The sequence below is a fragment of the Ammodytes marinus genome (assembly GCF_949987685.1).
Source record: "Ammodytes marinus genome assembly, chromosome: 5".
NCBI classification, from domain to species: domain Eukaryota; kingdom Metazoa; phylum Chordata; class Actinopteri; order Uranoscopiformes; family Ammodytidae; genus Ammodytes; species Ammodytes marinus.
Genome location: NC_137234.1, coordinates 20981725 through 20996739, shown reverse-complemented (window position 1 = coordinate 20996739; position 15015 = coordinate 20981725). Strand labels below are relative to the sequence as shown.

General features: G+C 42.5%; 1 protein-coding gene across 1 annotated transcript; it reads left to right on the top strand.

Annotated features, from left to right (window-relative positions):
- Window positions 1–8405: 8405 nt before the first annotated feature.
- On the top strand, window positions 8406–12518 carry rag1 (recombination activating 1; the record flags this gene model as incomplete). The annotated part of the gene is made up of 3 exons (XM_080027674.1): window positions 8406–8740; window positions 8836–9968; window positions 10771–12518. The coding sequence occupies 3 exons, from the start codon at window positions 8406–8408 to the stop codon at window positions 12516–12518; spliced, it is 3216 nt and encodes a 1071-aa protein (XP_079883800.1).
- Window positions 12519–15015: the final 2497 nt, after the last annotated feature.

Below are 15015 nucleotides of genomic sequence, written 5' to 3'. Positions count from 1 at the left end.
TCTTTATTTTGTTTGAATTCTAAGTGCAAAATGAATGCACTAAAGAGAATTGCCCTGAAATGAAATATAATTTGCTGTTTTCGAAAGCATGAACACAACTTTGAGGCAGGCTAAACCAAAGAATCCTGGTGACTTTAGAGATTCTCTGACATTTCATCCAACGCCTTCATGTCAAAGTTCACTACTTTGAAGTCTAATTGTAAAATTTGCTCGTTGACCGCTGTTTGACCAGACATCCATGATTCAAATGTTAAAAGGATTGCTGTGAATTTAGCACACAGGCATTCATTTCTGAATGAATTGCAACGTATTTGGAGATCCTCCAAATTTACACCCAGCACCATTATAATGTGAAATTATCCAGAACATCGGTTAATGACAACATTTCTGCAAAGCCTATGACAGTTCTATGATTCTTAGCAAGATTTATGTTTTGTGCTCTGAAAATGAACCCACTGAACTAAGATTGTGGTAAACATTACAGCAGCTTAACATCAGCATGTTATCATTGTCATTTAAACATGCACACTTTAGAATTGAGCTCATATGCCTAACAGTACAGTCTCACATAGTCTCCAGCAAGAATGTTGGCTCTTAGACTCGTTGTTAAATGTATACCACAATGCAATGTGTTGCCATAAAAGATGTGGCATTGCCTTGCAACTGCAACCATACACCTGTCAGTGATGATGATGATTCAGAAATGTCAAAAAAATCTCAATTTACTGTAGCCTGGAAATCCAGACCCTGATATCTTGAACGATAGAGCGTCTGGCCACGATCAATAGTAATTTCCAACTCAAGGGGCGGCTCCTACTCGTGCATTTCAAATGCACGCAGTTGGATAGCACTACAACCAATCAGAGCGATGCACAAGGTGACGTAAGCCCCTTTCGTTTAGCGAACAGCTGTTAAACTGTTAAATTAAACGTTTGCCGTTGTCGGTCGGCAAAACAGAACATTCCACTTACTTGCTAATGAAAGATTTGAGTGCCGTCTTCCAAATCGTTAAGGGTCGAGGCCAAAGCAGTCTCAAACTCACACAACATATCCGCAGCCATCTTTGATGTTTACTATCACGGCTTCGACGTCGCATGCACGTCACTGTCGTCATCCGGTTACGTCCTCCCCAGAGTACCATATAAAGGGCTCTGGCGCGCCCATATTAGATAGAACCAATTGAAACCATAGCCAGATTTCTGGTCTTCTTGATAAAGCTTCAACTGAGCGTGTCCAGACCAACACGTGCAGCAAATTTAATTTGCCAGCGCCTAGTGGCAGGTCTGGGAATGCCAGGCTAAATTTACTGCTCTCTTTAGAGCAAAGTGAATGACTGCAGAGGGAGTGATTCAGGACACGGCATCATTCACTCACTCACTTACTTGCGGCAACTGCCATTGTGTAGACAGCTTCCTCTTCAACTCAAATCTATTCCACACACGGTAGACCATCTGACTGAGTAAACAGACACCATCTCTCTTCCTCTCCCCATCTCTGTCTCTCCGGCAGGTCTTTCACAAAAGAAAAATAGGAACGGATGAAAACCTGTGTATATTAGAATGTTGTGCCTCCCACGGGAGCCTAAATGGAAAGTTGGTAAAAGAAGAGTGAAAGGGAGTATGTGTAGAAGAATAGCATTTGTATCATTGTTATTATGGAAAGGCCATCACAGGCCTCCCTTGCCTCTTTCCTTTATTCCCTGTTCAGCTAGGAATTCATTTGGTTATTCAGAGATTGTTATACTAGTTTGTACAGGCAAAACAGCACATGCAAAAACTGTATCAATGCCTTTGGATCTACCCGGTCCCAACTCACATAGGAGGTGGATGGCGTATATATTTGTGATATATTTATGCATTGAGTGCTAGTTACTTTCCCCTCCAATGACAGGAACCACATGTGTGCCAGTCCCTTCCTGAGGCATCTCTGTGTTCTGCTGCAGCGAACGAACGCCATATGCCCCCGAGTTATAGTTTCATGGCTAGGTGCATGATTCTTTCTCCGTGTACATCCAATCCACAGACTCCATATGACCATATGACTCCAATTCTGAAAAGAGATGGGACTATTTCCAAACTATTTCTGATCTCATACAATTACTGTATACGCCTGCTCCTGTGCTCATGAAGCACATATAGCTATAATCATCCTCGACCCGCTGTCAGGTTGCCTTGAGAGACCTGGTTGCTAAAATGATGGCTCCCCACTGGATCGTGGGAATCATAGCGATGACTGGTTGATAAATGCTCCACGGCACCACCCAGGCTCTGGCTCCAATTGCAATTTCTTTCTCCAAGTGGACTCGGCTGCCAAAGGACAAAAACCTTCCTCAGCCCAGGCCCCCACCTTTCTGCAGCATCCTTCACACCCCTTCCCCTCGCCACCTATAATTACTGTACTCTGGTTTAAGACCAGTCACTCTAAATCAGCAATGAATCGCCGCGTGTTACTGTGTCCATTGTTCCCTTGTCTGGAGCTCTGGCAGGGCTAGTGCAGAAAAGGGCACGGCTGCCCTGGCATTTCCTTTTTAATGGACTTTGTAGTTAAAAGACAGGGATATAATAAGCAGATCCACGTGTGGGAAATGGTCTCTTTGTGTTTGGTGGTGAAGTTAAGACCAGGGACATTTGGGGGTTAGAGTTGACAGACATGCCTTGCGCTTTTCACACTCATTGACACATAATGGGACCAATCTTTCTCTCTACATCTCTCCCGAGCCGCTGTGATTTGCTCATTACATTGATAGAGGGGGACTGGGGGAAGGAGTTAGGAAAGGGAAAGAAGGAGAAAGACCAGTCAAGAGACAAATAGTGTTAAATGTTGTACTTAGAATTCACTAATACCCTCGTTTTACTTGAGAACTGTACGGACGTAAACCCACTAATCCAGGTGTTTAACTGCCTGCCAAGAAATTGTTCCCTCAAGGATGCGGAGCGTTTGAAATCTCGAGGAGTTGTTTGCGAGCTACTATATCCCTCACCTGACAGGCCTTCTGTGTAAACTAGCACCAGACACCAGCAAAAGGAGGACTAATACATGGTTAAACACAAGACTAATCCAGTGAGTGGATGTTTATGTGACTGAGGGTCCCAAGGCATCAACGCTCAGCAATCAGGGAAATCTACATTTAATTAACATAGAATTAAAAGGCATTGTTATTTTGATTGAACACACTGGTCTTGATTCCCCACTCTACTCTAGTGCTCCTGAATCCGACTTAGGGTTTAATTTCATTTGGTGAACTGCGAGTGGATCAGAATCCATCTGGATTGTCTGCTCGGGAAGGCATGTCTTGCTTTTTTTCGTAGGACTATACTGTAAACACCAGCAAAAGCACACTATGCATTCACTGCAATCCCTGCGTGATATTGACCTCTATGTGGCCTATATCTTGCTCTTGTAATAGGATTTAGAAAAAAAGAAGGTTCCCTGAAATGGACACTCACAGTTGCTGTATAGCTTAAGTTGTTCTTCATATTGTCTAACTCACCAGAACACAAGAGATGAATGGAACTAGGTCTGAAAAACCAAAATAACTCTGCAGTGCCTCAGGGATAGTTATAAAATGCGAGAGTCAGAACGAATTAATGCAGTCCCAAGTATACACTATCCAATGGAATGAATAATTCGGATAGCTGGACGTGCAAGATACCGTGGTGTCGGGCTGTCAGTGGTAGCTTGTGGGGGAACGTTATTTGTAGAAGCTGTGATGTTGTGCTGTGTCTCTGCTCTCAGTTAAAGCTCCATCAGTCAGGATGAGCCGACAACAAACGCTGCCGAGTCATACGGGGTCACATGAGGCCTCGAGACAGTATCACTCAACTCAGCTGTCCCCCTGGTTGTCACTGTGTGATCATAAGCACGCTAACCTGTGCTACAGCAGCGGGAGGGGAGAGCCAGCAATTAATCACCTCATTGGAATAATCACATAATTGATTATTAACAGAACCCTAGGTGAGGGTGAGAGGGGATTGGCGCGACGAGGGGAAACGAAGAGACTTTGAGAGGGAGCGACAGGGGGAGATAAATGAGGGGGGATTTGAATAGTGGGGTAAGGGGAATGTTCTGGCAGGTAGCTTTGACGAATAGCTCCGAATTAAAGTCCACCAATGAGTATTAATCCACCCAATCATGTCCCTACGGATGAGGGATGGAAGAGGTGGACGGTGGGAGGCGACTTGCCGAGAATTGGCTCGGGTTGAAGAAGAAGTTGTTGAACGTGCTATGAAAATGCAATTAAAAATTTGCATACCGAATGCTCAATATATTGAATAACACTCAGTGTGAATGTGAGATGGAAATGCCCTCTTTACCCTGAGTACAATCACAAAGATGCCTACATTTCCCCATGACATTTAGAAATATCAGGCGGCAATTTTTGTACAGTCTATTCAAATGTGGATGATGCTGACATTTTATTCCCTGAGAGGAAGATAGAGGTGATGCTATGGAATTCATTCAATGCCCATTTATACTATTGACACCTTCCCTTAAGCTGCCATGTGACTTGAGCTGTCATGATGGTCTTTTTTTTTGACCTTTGGCTTACATAGCTCTGCCTGGAAGGCTTGATCTCTTCCACTCTATCCTTGTCGCAGCCGGCAATCAGCCTTAGGCCCTTTTGAGTTCTCCACTCTGTGCTAAGCCTATTATCCCGTGCAACTCTTTTACACAAGATTACTACTATATCTCCCTTCTTCACCTCTTACACCTTCCCTCTCTTAGCACCCCTCTGTGTGTGTCTTTGTTTTACACCCAGAAGAATGGGTTCTGAAGTTTCTCAAGGATGGATCAGTGGGACAACTTTGTATTCATATGGTCTTGTTCCTGGGCGTCATCCACACACCAGCATCATGGACTCACAAACATGTACACAGAGCCCCGCCCAGCACCCTTTTCTCTCCCCCCTGCAAGCACCTGCAAAACTCACACACAAAACACACACACACACACGCACACACACACACACACACACACACACACACACACACACACACACACACACACACACACACACACACACACACACACACACACACACACACACACACACACACACACACACACACACTCACTGATGTTGTTTGGATTCATCGTGTTAAACAAAAATCCCCATCCTAGTGCAAGGCATGCAAGCTCACTGGTGCATTGCAAACTCCTGTATGTTCTGCTGAACTGCAGCCTCTAGTCCCCCAGGGTCTGATCCTCACATTCATAACACTCCGCTCCATGCCAGGTGGTTGTCTCCATAAGTCCTCTTTCCCATAAATCAGTCTGTCTTTGAGTTGATCAATAACAAGTCAATTAGCAGGCGCAGAACGATGAGGGTCTCATGGGGTCACTGCTTGTTTGTCAGGCAGACATCTGCAGCTCCGTTCCTGTCTGTCATGGAGCGTCGTTCTACTATGGAAACGTGTGGGTACCTGGCTATCATAAATCTAAATAACAACTATAAATAGTCTGGGAACATCTTCCTACAATCCATCATTTACTTTGGTTCTTTGATATGTAATGCATCAAACATTGTGTACTTCAAATCTCCCAGCTGTGAAGGATTTGAGTAGGTGTAGGAGAAAAAGCTTTTTGACACTTACTTTTCTGTACATTTGCTCTTCAGCATTTCTTCTGAAGAATGTAGGCTTGTCTCAGAGATACAAGAAAACAACAATGCTATCGCTGTGTAAGGTCACACTTGACAATATATACACAAACTATAAACTGTAAAGCCTGCCAGTATTCATCCTGTTAAGCTGACAAACGTGGGAGAGACCAAACTGTTGTATGGTGCCCACTGACTGTGTATCTAATGGCTTAGCTGGCAAATCCAACGCAACAGCTACTGGCGCCTGTGGCGAATACACCAGTTTTATCCCCTGGATAATTACAAACAAGAATGATCTTGGGCAAATACTCCACATACCTACTGAGAAATTTCAACAAGTGATTAAAACCCGTTCCGAGTGTTGACAGTGAGACAGCATTTAGAGAAATGATTGAAATGTGCTGGCATTGTACAAAGAGAGGAATTGCAGCATTTCTGGGTTCCATCCATTAACGTTCTCACTTTCTAAAGACAAAAGCTCACATTCTATCAGCTAACACAGACTGATAATTGGTATTTAATCTAATAAGAACCACTAGTGTTGCTGCCAATGTCATTTTGTTGCACACCACTTACCACCTGAACTGCTGGTGCATCTGTCACAAACATGGAAAGATGATGTGAGGTGGAAAAGTCCCCATGATACAGTATACAATGACAATACTAACAGTAACAGTCACTAATTTAAACACAATAATTATGAATTTATTTGTTTTGCTCATTGATTTCTGCCCGTTACACAATTATTATTCAGTTTCCTTCTGCCTTTTTTCATATAACAAATGTTCCCGTCCTTACACATAACAACACTTGTCTCTTTATCTATATGCTGCCGCCACACACACACACACATTTAAGTGGATTCATTTCAGAACCTTTACTCTCTTTGATATAACATGCATGACACATTGTTTTGATGTAGATAACAAGTCTGTTTAAGACAATAACACATTGTCACCTTTAACATTTTGACTGCTCATGCAAGAATAAAAAAGGATTAAAAGTTGATGACAGTTTCACTTACACCTCATCACTTCTGACAGCCACACGTACAGAAAAATAAACAAAGATTGTAAGCAGCATTAATGAGCTCCTATTTTCATCCATGTTTGTTACTGTCTGTTATTGGTTTGGTATTTGGCAAATATCCAGTTTGTTATGCCAACGTTAAAATGTTATTATATTTAAAAGTTAGGAATATTTGTGCTATAATGTTTTGGCAGACTTTTTATTTATAGGTTTGAGTGGAAAACACATTTATTCTATGCGCTAGTAGCCTTTTCAGAAGTGCAACAGTATCTCTCTTTCTGTCAGAGAGAGGCCACCTGGATGAACTGAGCCTGCAGATGGATACGAGAAAGGGGAGATAAAGGTGACACACAGTAGATGTGTTTCTTGCTGAGGATCAGTATGGTGTGGTAGACAGTTGCTTGTTTGGGGGTATGCTGTTGGATTCTGTACATACACATGCTTGCAACTGTTCTTTGGGCTTGACCTTGTTTTTTTTTCTTGTTTTTTTTTCTTTCTTCAAATCAGCTGCCTGCATCAGGTGTCAGGAGTTGACTGTTGGGATCCAACCAAATAAAGGGTATAAATACAAGACCAAAGGAGACAGAGAGGATCATTCAATTGTATGGAGCCACAACTCCCATCAACAGATGCTTCAGGCTGTCATCGTCTCAAACATATACAGTATATGTAAGTGCATGTAGGGCCTAGCTCCAGGGCTTCCCTTGTGTACCCATGCAGAGAGGACCCCCAGGGGAGCCGATGCCAGCTGAGACTAAAAAAACAAGGTAAGAGCACAGCTGACACACATGCACACAGGCTCAGCTGTTTGTTTGAAAAGAGAGTTCAGCATGTGAAGTATACACAGAGAGCTAGGCAATGAAGGAGACTGCCGGATTCAAATCTCCCAGGGAGAAAACGCAGTGAGAATACTGAGAGATGGATTGACGGAAGAGGTTGGAGTGTGTGCACTATAGGTGTGCAATGGTGAGATTGTTTGACTGCTTTATTGTCTGAAGTAGTAATGGAACCTAGATAGTATTGGAGGAAATTAATTAAGGTCTGTCAGTGCAGCAGTATCATTGATCTTACCTTATCACAGGATCACTTGGCTGTTGAAGCATCACTCCTAAAATTGAACAATGTTGTGTTTGGAATAATTCCTTCTGATCTTTATTCAATATGATGTTTTTGGTTTGTTTTCCTCTCCTCCTGTTTGGTCAATATTTATGTATTATGGTATAACTTTCCTGTGTCTCCGATTTTTTCCTGCGCATTTAAAACGCCAGCGGGTGGCTCCCGGGGCTCCAATTCTCTCTCCAGCCAAGAAAATGACTAATAATAATGATTGACAGCCTTGCAGGGATAAGGTTGGCCATTTAGCAAACTCGCCGTGTCAAAGGAAAAAAAAGTCACAATGGCTCCCTGAGCGATGGGATTGGAGATGAGAGAAATGAAGATTTTGGTGCTGTATCGATTCCCCCAGTGCCTGTCTCATGCATTTTACACAAGCTCTAAATGCCACTTATGGTATAATACAGCACTCTAGGTCGGGGCTCGCTCCTCTCTGTTCAGTGGGATTTAAGGGCACTTGGTGTATAAATTCAACGGGAATCAAGTAAAGCTGTTAGATTGTGTCATGGGGGCACCATGGATATCGGAGCATTTGAACCCTCAAGTCTGTACCCATTAATAGGCTACAATGACAACTAAAAAATGATTTTTCATGCTTTTGTGATACATCAAACTGAGCTACCCCTTTCCATTTTCCAGGGTGTAAGGTCTAACTTGCATCATGGCAGAGGAGAGCCTGGAGACGGATGGCCCCAGATCCTCAATGCCGGCTGTGCTCCACCATCCCCACTCTAAGTACTCTCAGTGGAAGTTTAAACTGTTTAGGGTGAGATCCATGGAGAAGGCTCCTCTGCCCAGTGAGACATCGCCTCAAGAAGGAGCCTTGTTCGGGATCTCTCCTCCTGAAGCTTCCAATCCAGAGTTAAATAATGATGTGGGTCCAGGGAGTGTTATGAAATTGTGCCTGGGGGGAAAAAGCAAGGAAAATGTAGAAGGCCCTGGTCACAGGGTAGATATGAAGCTACAGGAAATGGACAACCACATGAACCATCTCAGGTGATCAAATGGCACTATGCTAAATAAACTGCCATATATTATATGCATTTATTTATTTTTTATTTAACAACATTGTCTTTTTTTACTCCAAAAAGGTGCTTCTGCCGTCTCTGTGGAATGGTCCTGAGAAAAGTTAAGGGACCAGTGCACAATGTTCATGGGGATCTAGACGAGTCAAGCAAAGGTGCCCTCCGTAAAATGGGCAGCAAGTCTATAAGCTGGCCAGAGGTCATCCTCAAAGTCTTCAAAGTGGACGTGACTGAGGACACGGAATCGGCCCACCCTCTCTTGTTCTGCCATCGCTGCTGGTTGACCGCCATACGAGGTGGGGGTGTCTGCAGTCTCTCAAGAACCAGAGTCCCTGAGTGGAAACCCCACTCTTCCCTATGCAACCTTTGCTCCCCCAGGAAACCTTCATTCCAGCGGACTGGGAGGAAGAGGCGGAAAGCCATTCCCAGAGCCCAAAGCCTGGCAAAAAGGACCAGGTGGGATCACGGTGACAGCATTGCCGTCGGCGAGAGGAGGGCTCTGAGACCATACGGAGACCGTCATCAGACTCCTGTGCTCCGGGCCTGGAGGAAACCCAGCACCCAGAGAGAGCAATGGGTGAGGACCATCACCCACTGCCACAAAGACCACCTGAGTACCAAGCTGATTTCAGAAAAGCTCCCTGTAGACTTCATCGTCTCTTTCACCTGCCTAGTGTGTGACCACCTGCTCTCTGATCCAGTGCAGTCGCACTGTGGGCACCTCTACTGCCGCAGCTGCATTATAAAATATAACTACGTCCTGGGACCTCACTGCCCAGCCTGCAACATGCTCTGTAGTCCTGATGATCTCGTAAAGCCTGCCAAAGCCTTCTTATCAGCCCTACTGTCCTTGCCTTTGCTCTGCCCCAGAGAGGGCTGTGGCAAGCAGGTACTCCTGGACTCATTTAAAGATCATTGTCTGGACCATGAACTAGATGAACAGGATGCAAACCAGCAGGCATCAAAACTCGACAACTACCAGCTAAACAATAAAGGGGGAAGACCCCGTCAGCATTTGCTATTGCTAACCCGTCGTGCCCAGAAACATCGGCTGAAGGATCTGAAGAACCAAGTGAGGGTGTTTGCAGACAAAGAGGAAGGTGGTGACCTGAAGTCTGTGTGTCAGACCTTGTTCCTGCTTGCATTGAGATCTGGGAGTGAACATCGGCAGGCAGATGAGCTAGAAGCCATGATGCAAGGTAAGAAGCTATCAAAAGACTTTTGTTCAAAGAACATAAACCTACAGGCAGGAAAGGGGGAAGGGACACACACAAATAAAAAGTACGATAGAGTTAGCTCATTAATATTTAGTCCTACTTCTGAGGAATAATGTCATGTCCTACTTAACAATTAGTTGAAAAGTCCACTATTGAGGTGAGATGAGGGTTTCTGTTTTTGATTGAAAAACATTTATTTGTTGTCCATATTTGTTTATTAAGCCACCCCTGTTACACGCTCAACCCCTCACTGATTCTCTTCCCCTCTCACTGTCTGTCTGTCAGGCCTTCAGTCACACTCCCTTTAATGCACAATAACAACTCTTGTGAAGGGGCTGTTAGAATCAAAACAACATCAGCAGCTCGTGTATCTGCAAATTACACATACAGCACCATCCCCCTCTCTGGGGAACAGAAGCCAGCTGGTGTCTGTTTTCATCTGCAGCCAATACATCACTTTTGCCAGCTTCGCTGATTCACCCTCTGTCCCCTCATCACATTTGAAAATTAGGAAATATTGGATTTCATAATCACAGGCTTGTGGGCTTTTGACAATAATGCATTCACATTTGGGTGATAAATTTGCAATTCTCTCTGTTTCACAGTGTAAATGATTCCAAATACGGTATATAAAATGAGGAAATGTTACATACCGCAGTTCTTTTCAAAGCACTAGGAATGGCATTCCACAGTTTGGTGTTAAATAATTCTTTTCATATTTCAATCCTTTCTTCTGCCTCCCCCTCTGAAACTTTCTTTCTTTTCATTTGTTCTCCCTCTGCAGGCAGAGGCTTTGGGTTGCATCCTGCTGTGTGCTTAGCCATTCGGGTCAACACTTTCCTGAGCTGCAGCCAGTATCACAAGATGTACCGGACTGTCAAAGCCACCAGCGGCCGCCAGATCTTTCAGCCCCTGCACGCACTGCGAGCTGCAGAGAAGGAGCTTCTCCCTGGCTTTCACCAGTTTGAATGGCAGCCAATGCTTAAGAATGTGTCCACATCTTGCAATGTTGGCATTATTAATGGGCTCTCTGGATGGGCTTCCTCGGTGGATGACTGCCCTGCTGACACCATCACTAGGCGCTATCGCTATGATGTGGCACTGGTGTCAGCATTAAAAGACCTGGAGGAGGACATCATGGCGGGGCTGAGAGAGAGCGGGATGGAAGACAGCGCATGCACCTCAGGCTTCAGTGTCAAGATCAAAGAATCTTGTGATGGCATGGGCGATGTCACTGAGAAGCACGGTGGAGGACCAGCCATTCCTGAGAAAGCTGTACGTTTCTCTTTGACTGTTATGTCAGTCTCTGTCCTGGCAGAGGACAAGGAGGAAGAGATGACCATCTTTACTGAGCCAAAGCCAAACTCTGAACTGTCTTGCAAGCCTCTTTGCCTTATGTTTGTGGATGAGTCAGACCACGAGACAATCACAGCCATCCTGGGGCCTATAGTCGCAGAGCGTAATGCCATGAAAGAGAGTAGGCTCATCTTATCCATGGGTGGACTACCTCGCTCCTTCCGCTTCCACTTCAGAGGCACGGGATACGATGAGAAAATGGTGCGTGAGATGGAGGGCTTGGAGGCCTCAGGGTCCACATACGTCTGCACTCTTTGTGACTCCAGTCGGGCAGAGGCATCTGAAAACATGGTGCTACACTCTGTCACGCGCAATCATGACGAGAACCTAGAGCGTTACGAAATATGGAGAACCAATCCCTTTTCTGAGTCTGTGGATCAGCTGCGAGACAGAGTCAAAGGGGTGTCTGCCAAGCCCTTTATGGAGACCCACCCCACTCTGGATGCATTACACTGCGACATTGGCAACGCAACCGAGTTCTACAAAATCTTCCAGGATGAGATCGGGGAGGTGTTCCAAAGGGTCAACCCCAGTCGGGAGGAACGGCGTAGCTGGAGAGCAGCGCTAGATAAACAGCTGAGGACGAAAATGAAGCTTAAACCGGTAATGAGGATGAATGGGAACTTTGCCCGCAGGCTAATGACCCTGGAGGCTGCAGAGGTGGTGTGTGAGTTGGTGCCCACAGAGGAGAGAAGGGAGGCCCTGAGGGAGCTCATGAGGCTGTACATCCAGATGAAGCCAGTATGGCGTGCCACCTGCCCAGCCAAGGAGTGCCCTGACCAGCTGTGCCGCTACAGCTTTAACTCCCAGCGCTTTGCCGACCTTCTCTCCTCTACCTTCAAATATAGGTACAATGGGAAGATAACCAATTACCTGCACAAGACCCTGGCCCATGTTCCCGAAATCATAGAGAGAGATGGATCCATAGGAGCCTGGGCCAGCGAGGGGAACGAGTCTGCAAACAAGCTGTTCAGGCGTTTTCGGAAAATGAATGCACGCCAGTCAAAGGCCTTCGAGCTAGAGGATGTGCTGAAACATCACTGGCTATACACCTCCAAGTACTTGCAGAAGTTTATGGAAGCTCACAAAGACTCTGTCAAAGCTCTGCAGGCTACCATTGACCCGGTAGAGGTCCAGGAGGATGAGGACATAACTTTGGAAGTGAATGATTTTTGATGTCTTTCAATTCAAACATTTTATTGATTTCAAGATAGTTGTATGAGCTTTTATTTGTCTGTATTAGTGGTATGGACTTCTCTACACGTTTATTGATATTTAGAAATACTGTGGAATGGGGACAATGTGATAATAGTTTGGGCCGGAGGCTGTAATATCTTATACATCATCTTTTATTGTTGTTGTAAATGACTTGATATTCTAGTTATTTTTGCACTTGAACAGAGCTATTTCAAAATATTTCACACCACATTTTCAAAATATGTTCAACTTGTTTTGAATGATCTCTTTTTTTGTGTACAATTTTTATTTGTGTATGCAAATGTACATGTATAGAGCCTTTCAAAAAGAAAGGCTCTATATACATTTGCCTTTCCTTTCTTTGTTAGCTGTTAGTTACTACAGTGCAAAGATGGGACAGCAGAGGAGTACAGAAGTAACACAGGGTTCTCTTCTCTCAGCAGGAAAGTCTCTCTTTTTTAAATCCTCACCGTCTGTGATATATGGTGGAGTTTATTGCATTGCGAGGATATGACACATTTATGAATTTATATAGTGAGGATATTTATGGAAACAGATGAAAGCGCTGTAAGTCATGGAGGGAAATTGTGTTAAAAAGACCACATTTGCGGCCACTGTATTAATATATCATTTGAGCTGGAGCAAAACGCAATCACAGAGACCCAAATGTTCTTTGTTTCATGAGTGCCCTCTGAAAAAAGATTACTTTAGTGCTCTATCTTGGGATCCCTGAGGGACAGAATAGATGCCAGGTCACTTTGAACCAATTTTTTTTTTATCTCCTTTAGTTTTGCACAGAGGAGAATAGATGAGACGTATTCGGATCCTTCACATGAAATAAAGCATATACTGACCTTTTTTGTTGATATCATAAAAATACACTATGGAACATTATGGTGCCTGCTATTACCCCATGGACTTTCCAACAGGCAGGGATTTTTATCTTTAAGCTCTGTATATAACCTGGATTTTTTCTCTCTGCTGATATTTCTTCATTGCCACGGTTGACAGAGGAGAGGGATGGGTGGGGGGCTAAAAAGACCTGAGTTGCCAACTGATTTGTTGGCAATTTTATTTGTTTGATTGATTGATCATATCGTCTTTTTCTGCCCTCACAATTTGGAATTGTGACAGGCAATTTTGTTTTCTCATTTGATTGAATGTTTGATTTCATTTTACTATCATAAGTTACACTATATGACAGCTGTGAAATATTCACATTTCACTTGATAGCTGTCACAGTCCTACATTGACATCATGTTTTAGAGTGCATTATATAGCAACTTGTCTCATATTTGTTTTTTTGCCGTAATGAATTGCATTTCCAAAGTAATGGATGATGGATGATTCACAGAATTCGAATTGTTCTCTGCTTGCCAAGTATTTCCTAATTTTTTGTTTCCGTAGCATACTAAATAACAGGTAAACTGTTTGGTTTAGAAAGATTTATTTTGCATACTGTGTTGAACTGAAGTGTCTTACTTTACAATGTTCAATCCTTTTAATGAGTTATGTCCATGTAGTAAGGTGTTTGTATTTTTTTATTATTTTTCCTAACAAAGAACAAATGAAGTTTAAAAAATCTGACTTGATCTTCTTGTTTGTTTTTATTAAACAATTTACCACTATCATTACTATTATATTGTGCTTTAATAATGAATTCATAGGACATAATTAGGGTACATTTGGTTTTGAAAAGACAGCACTTGTCTTATTTTCAGTCCCGGAATACAAAATAACAATGACCTGTAATATAATAACAACTGGTATACAGCTCATGATAACAAAAACTAGAATCAATGCACAGAGATATTGATTACATTTTTTTAATGGATTACATTTACTTCGGACATATCAATACAATTCAAACATATCAAAAATACTAAATGAAAAGCACTAAAATGCAATAAACAAAAATTATGTTCAAATGATTTCACAAATAAGAAAAATAAAAAGCATATTACATATATTACATTGATATGTATGAAAAGGAGTAGGAAGAAGTATAACACTTTTTAATCCTATCCCTTTTCATATTAGTGATATGCTAAGATACTAATATTTTCTATCATGTATAAAGATTGTGAAATCAATTTAAAACAACACAGTAAAGACATATAGGTTCAGATTGCTTATTCAGTTTGCATTTGTATTATTTAATATATATATATATATATATATATATATATATATATATATATATATATATATATATATATATATATATATATACATATATATATATATATATATATATACATATATATATATATATATATATATATACACATATATATATATATATATATATATATATATATATATATATATATATATATATATATATATATATATGAGTGCACCAGTGCATGGTGGCCAAAAGTATTAGAACACTGGGCATTTCAGTTGTTTTTGTTGAATTGGCCATTCAAATACCCATTAAACCAATGAAATATCAACAAAGTCATCATTATAC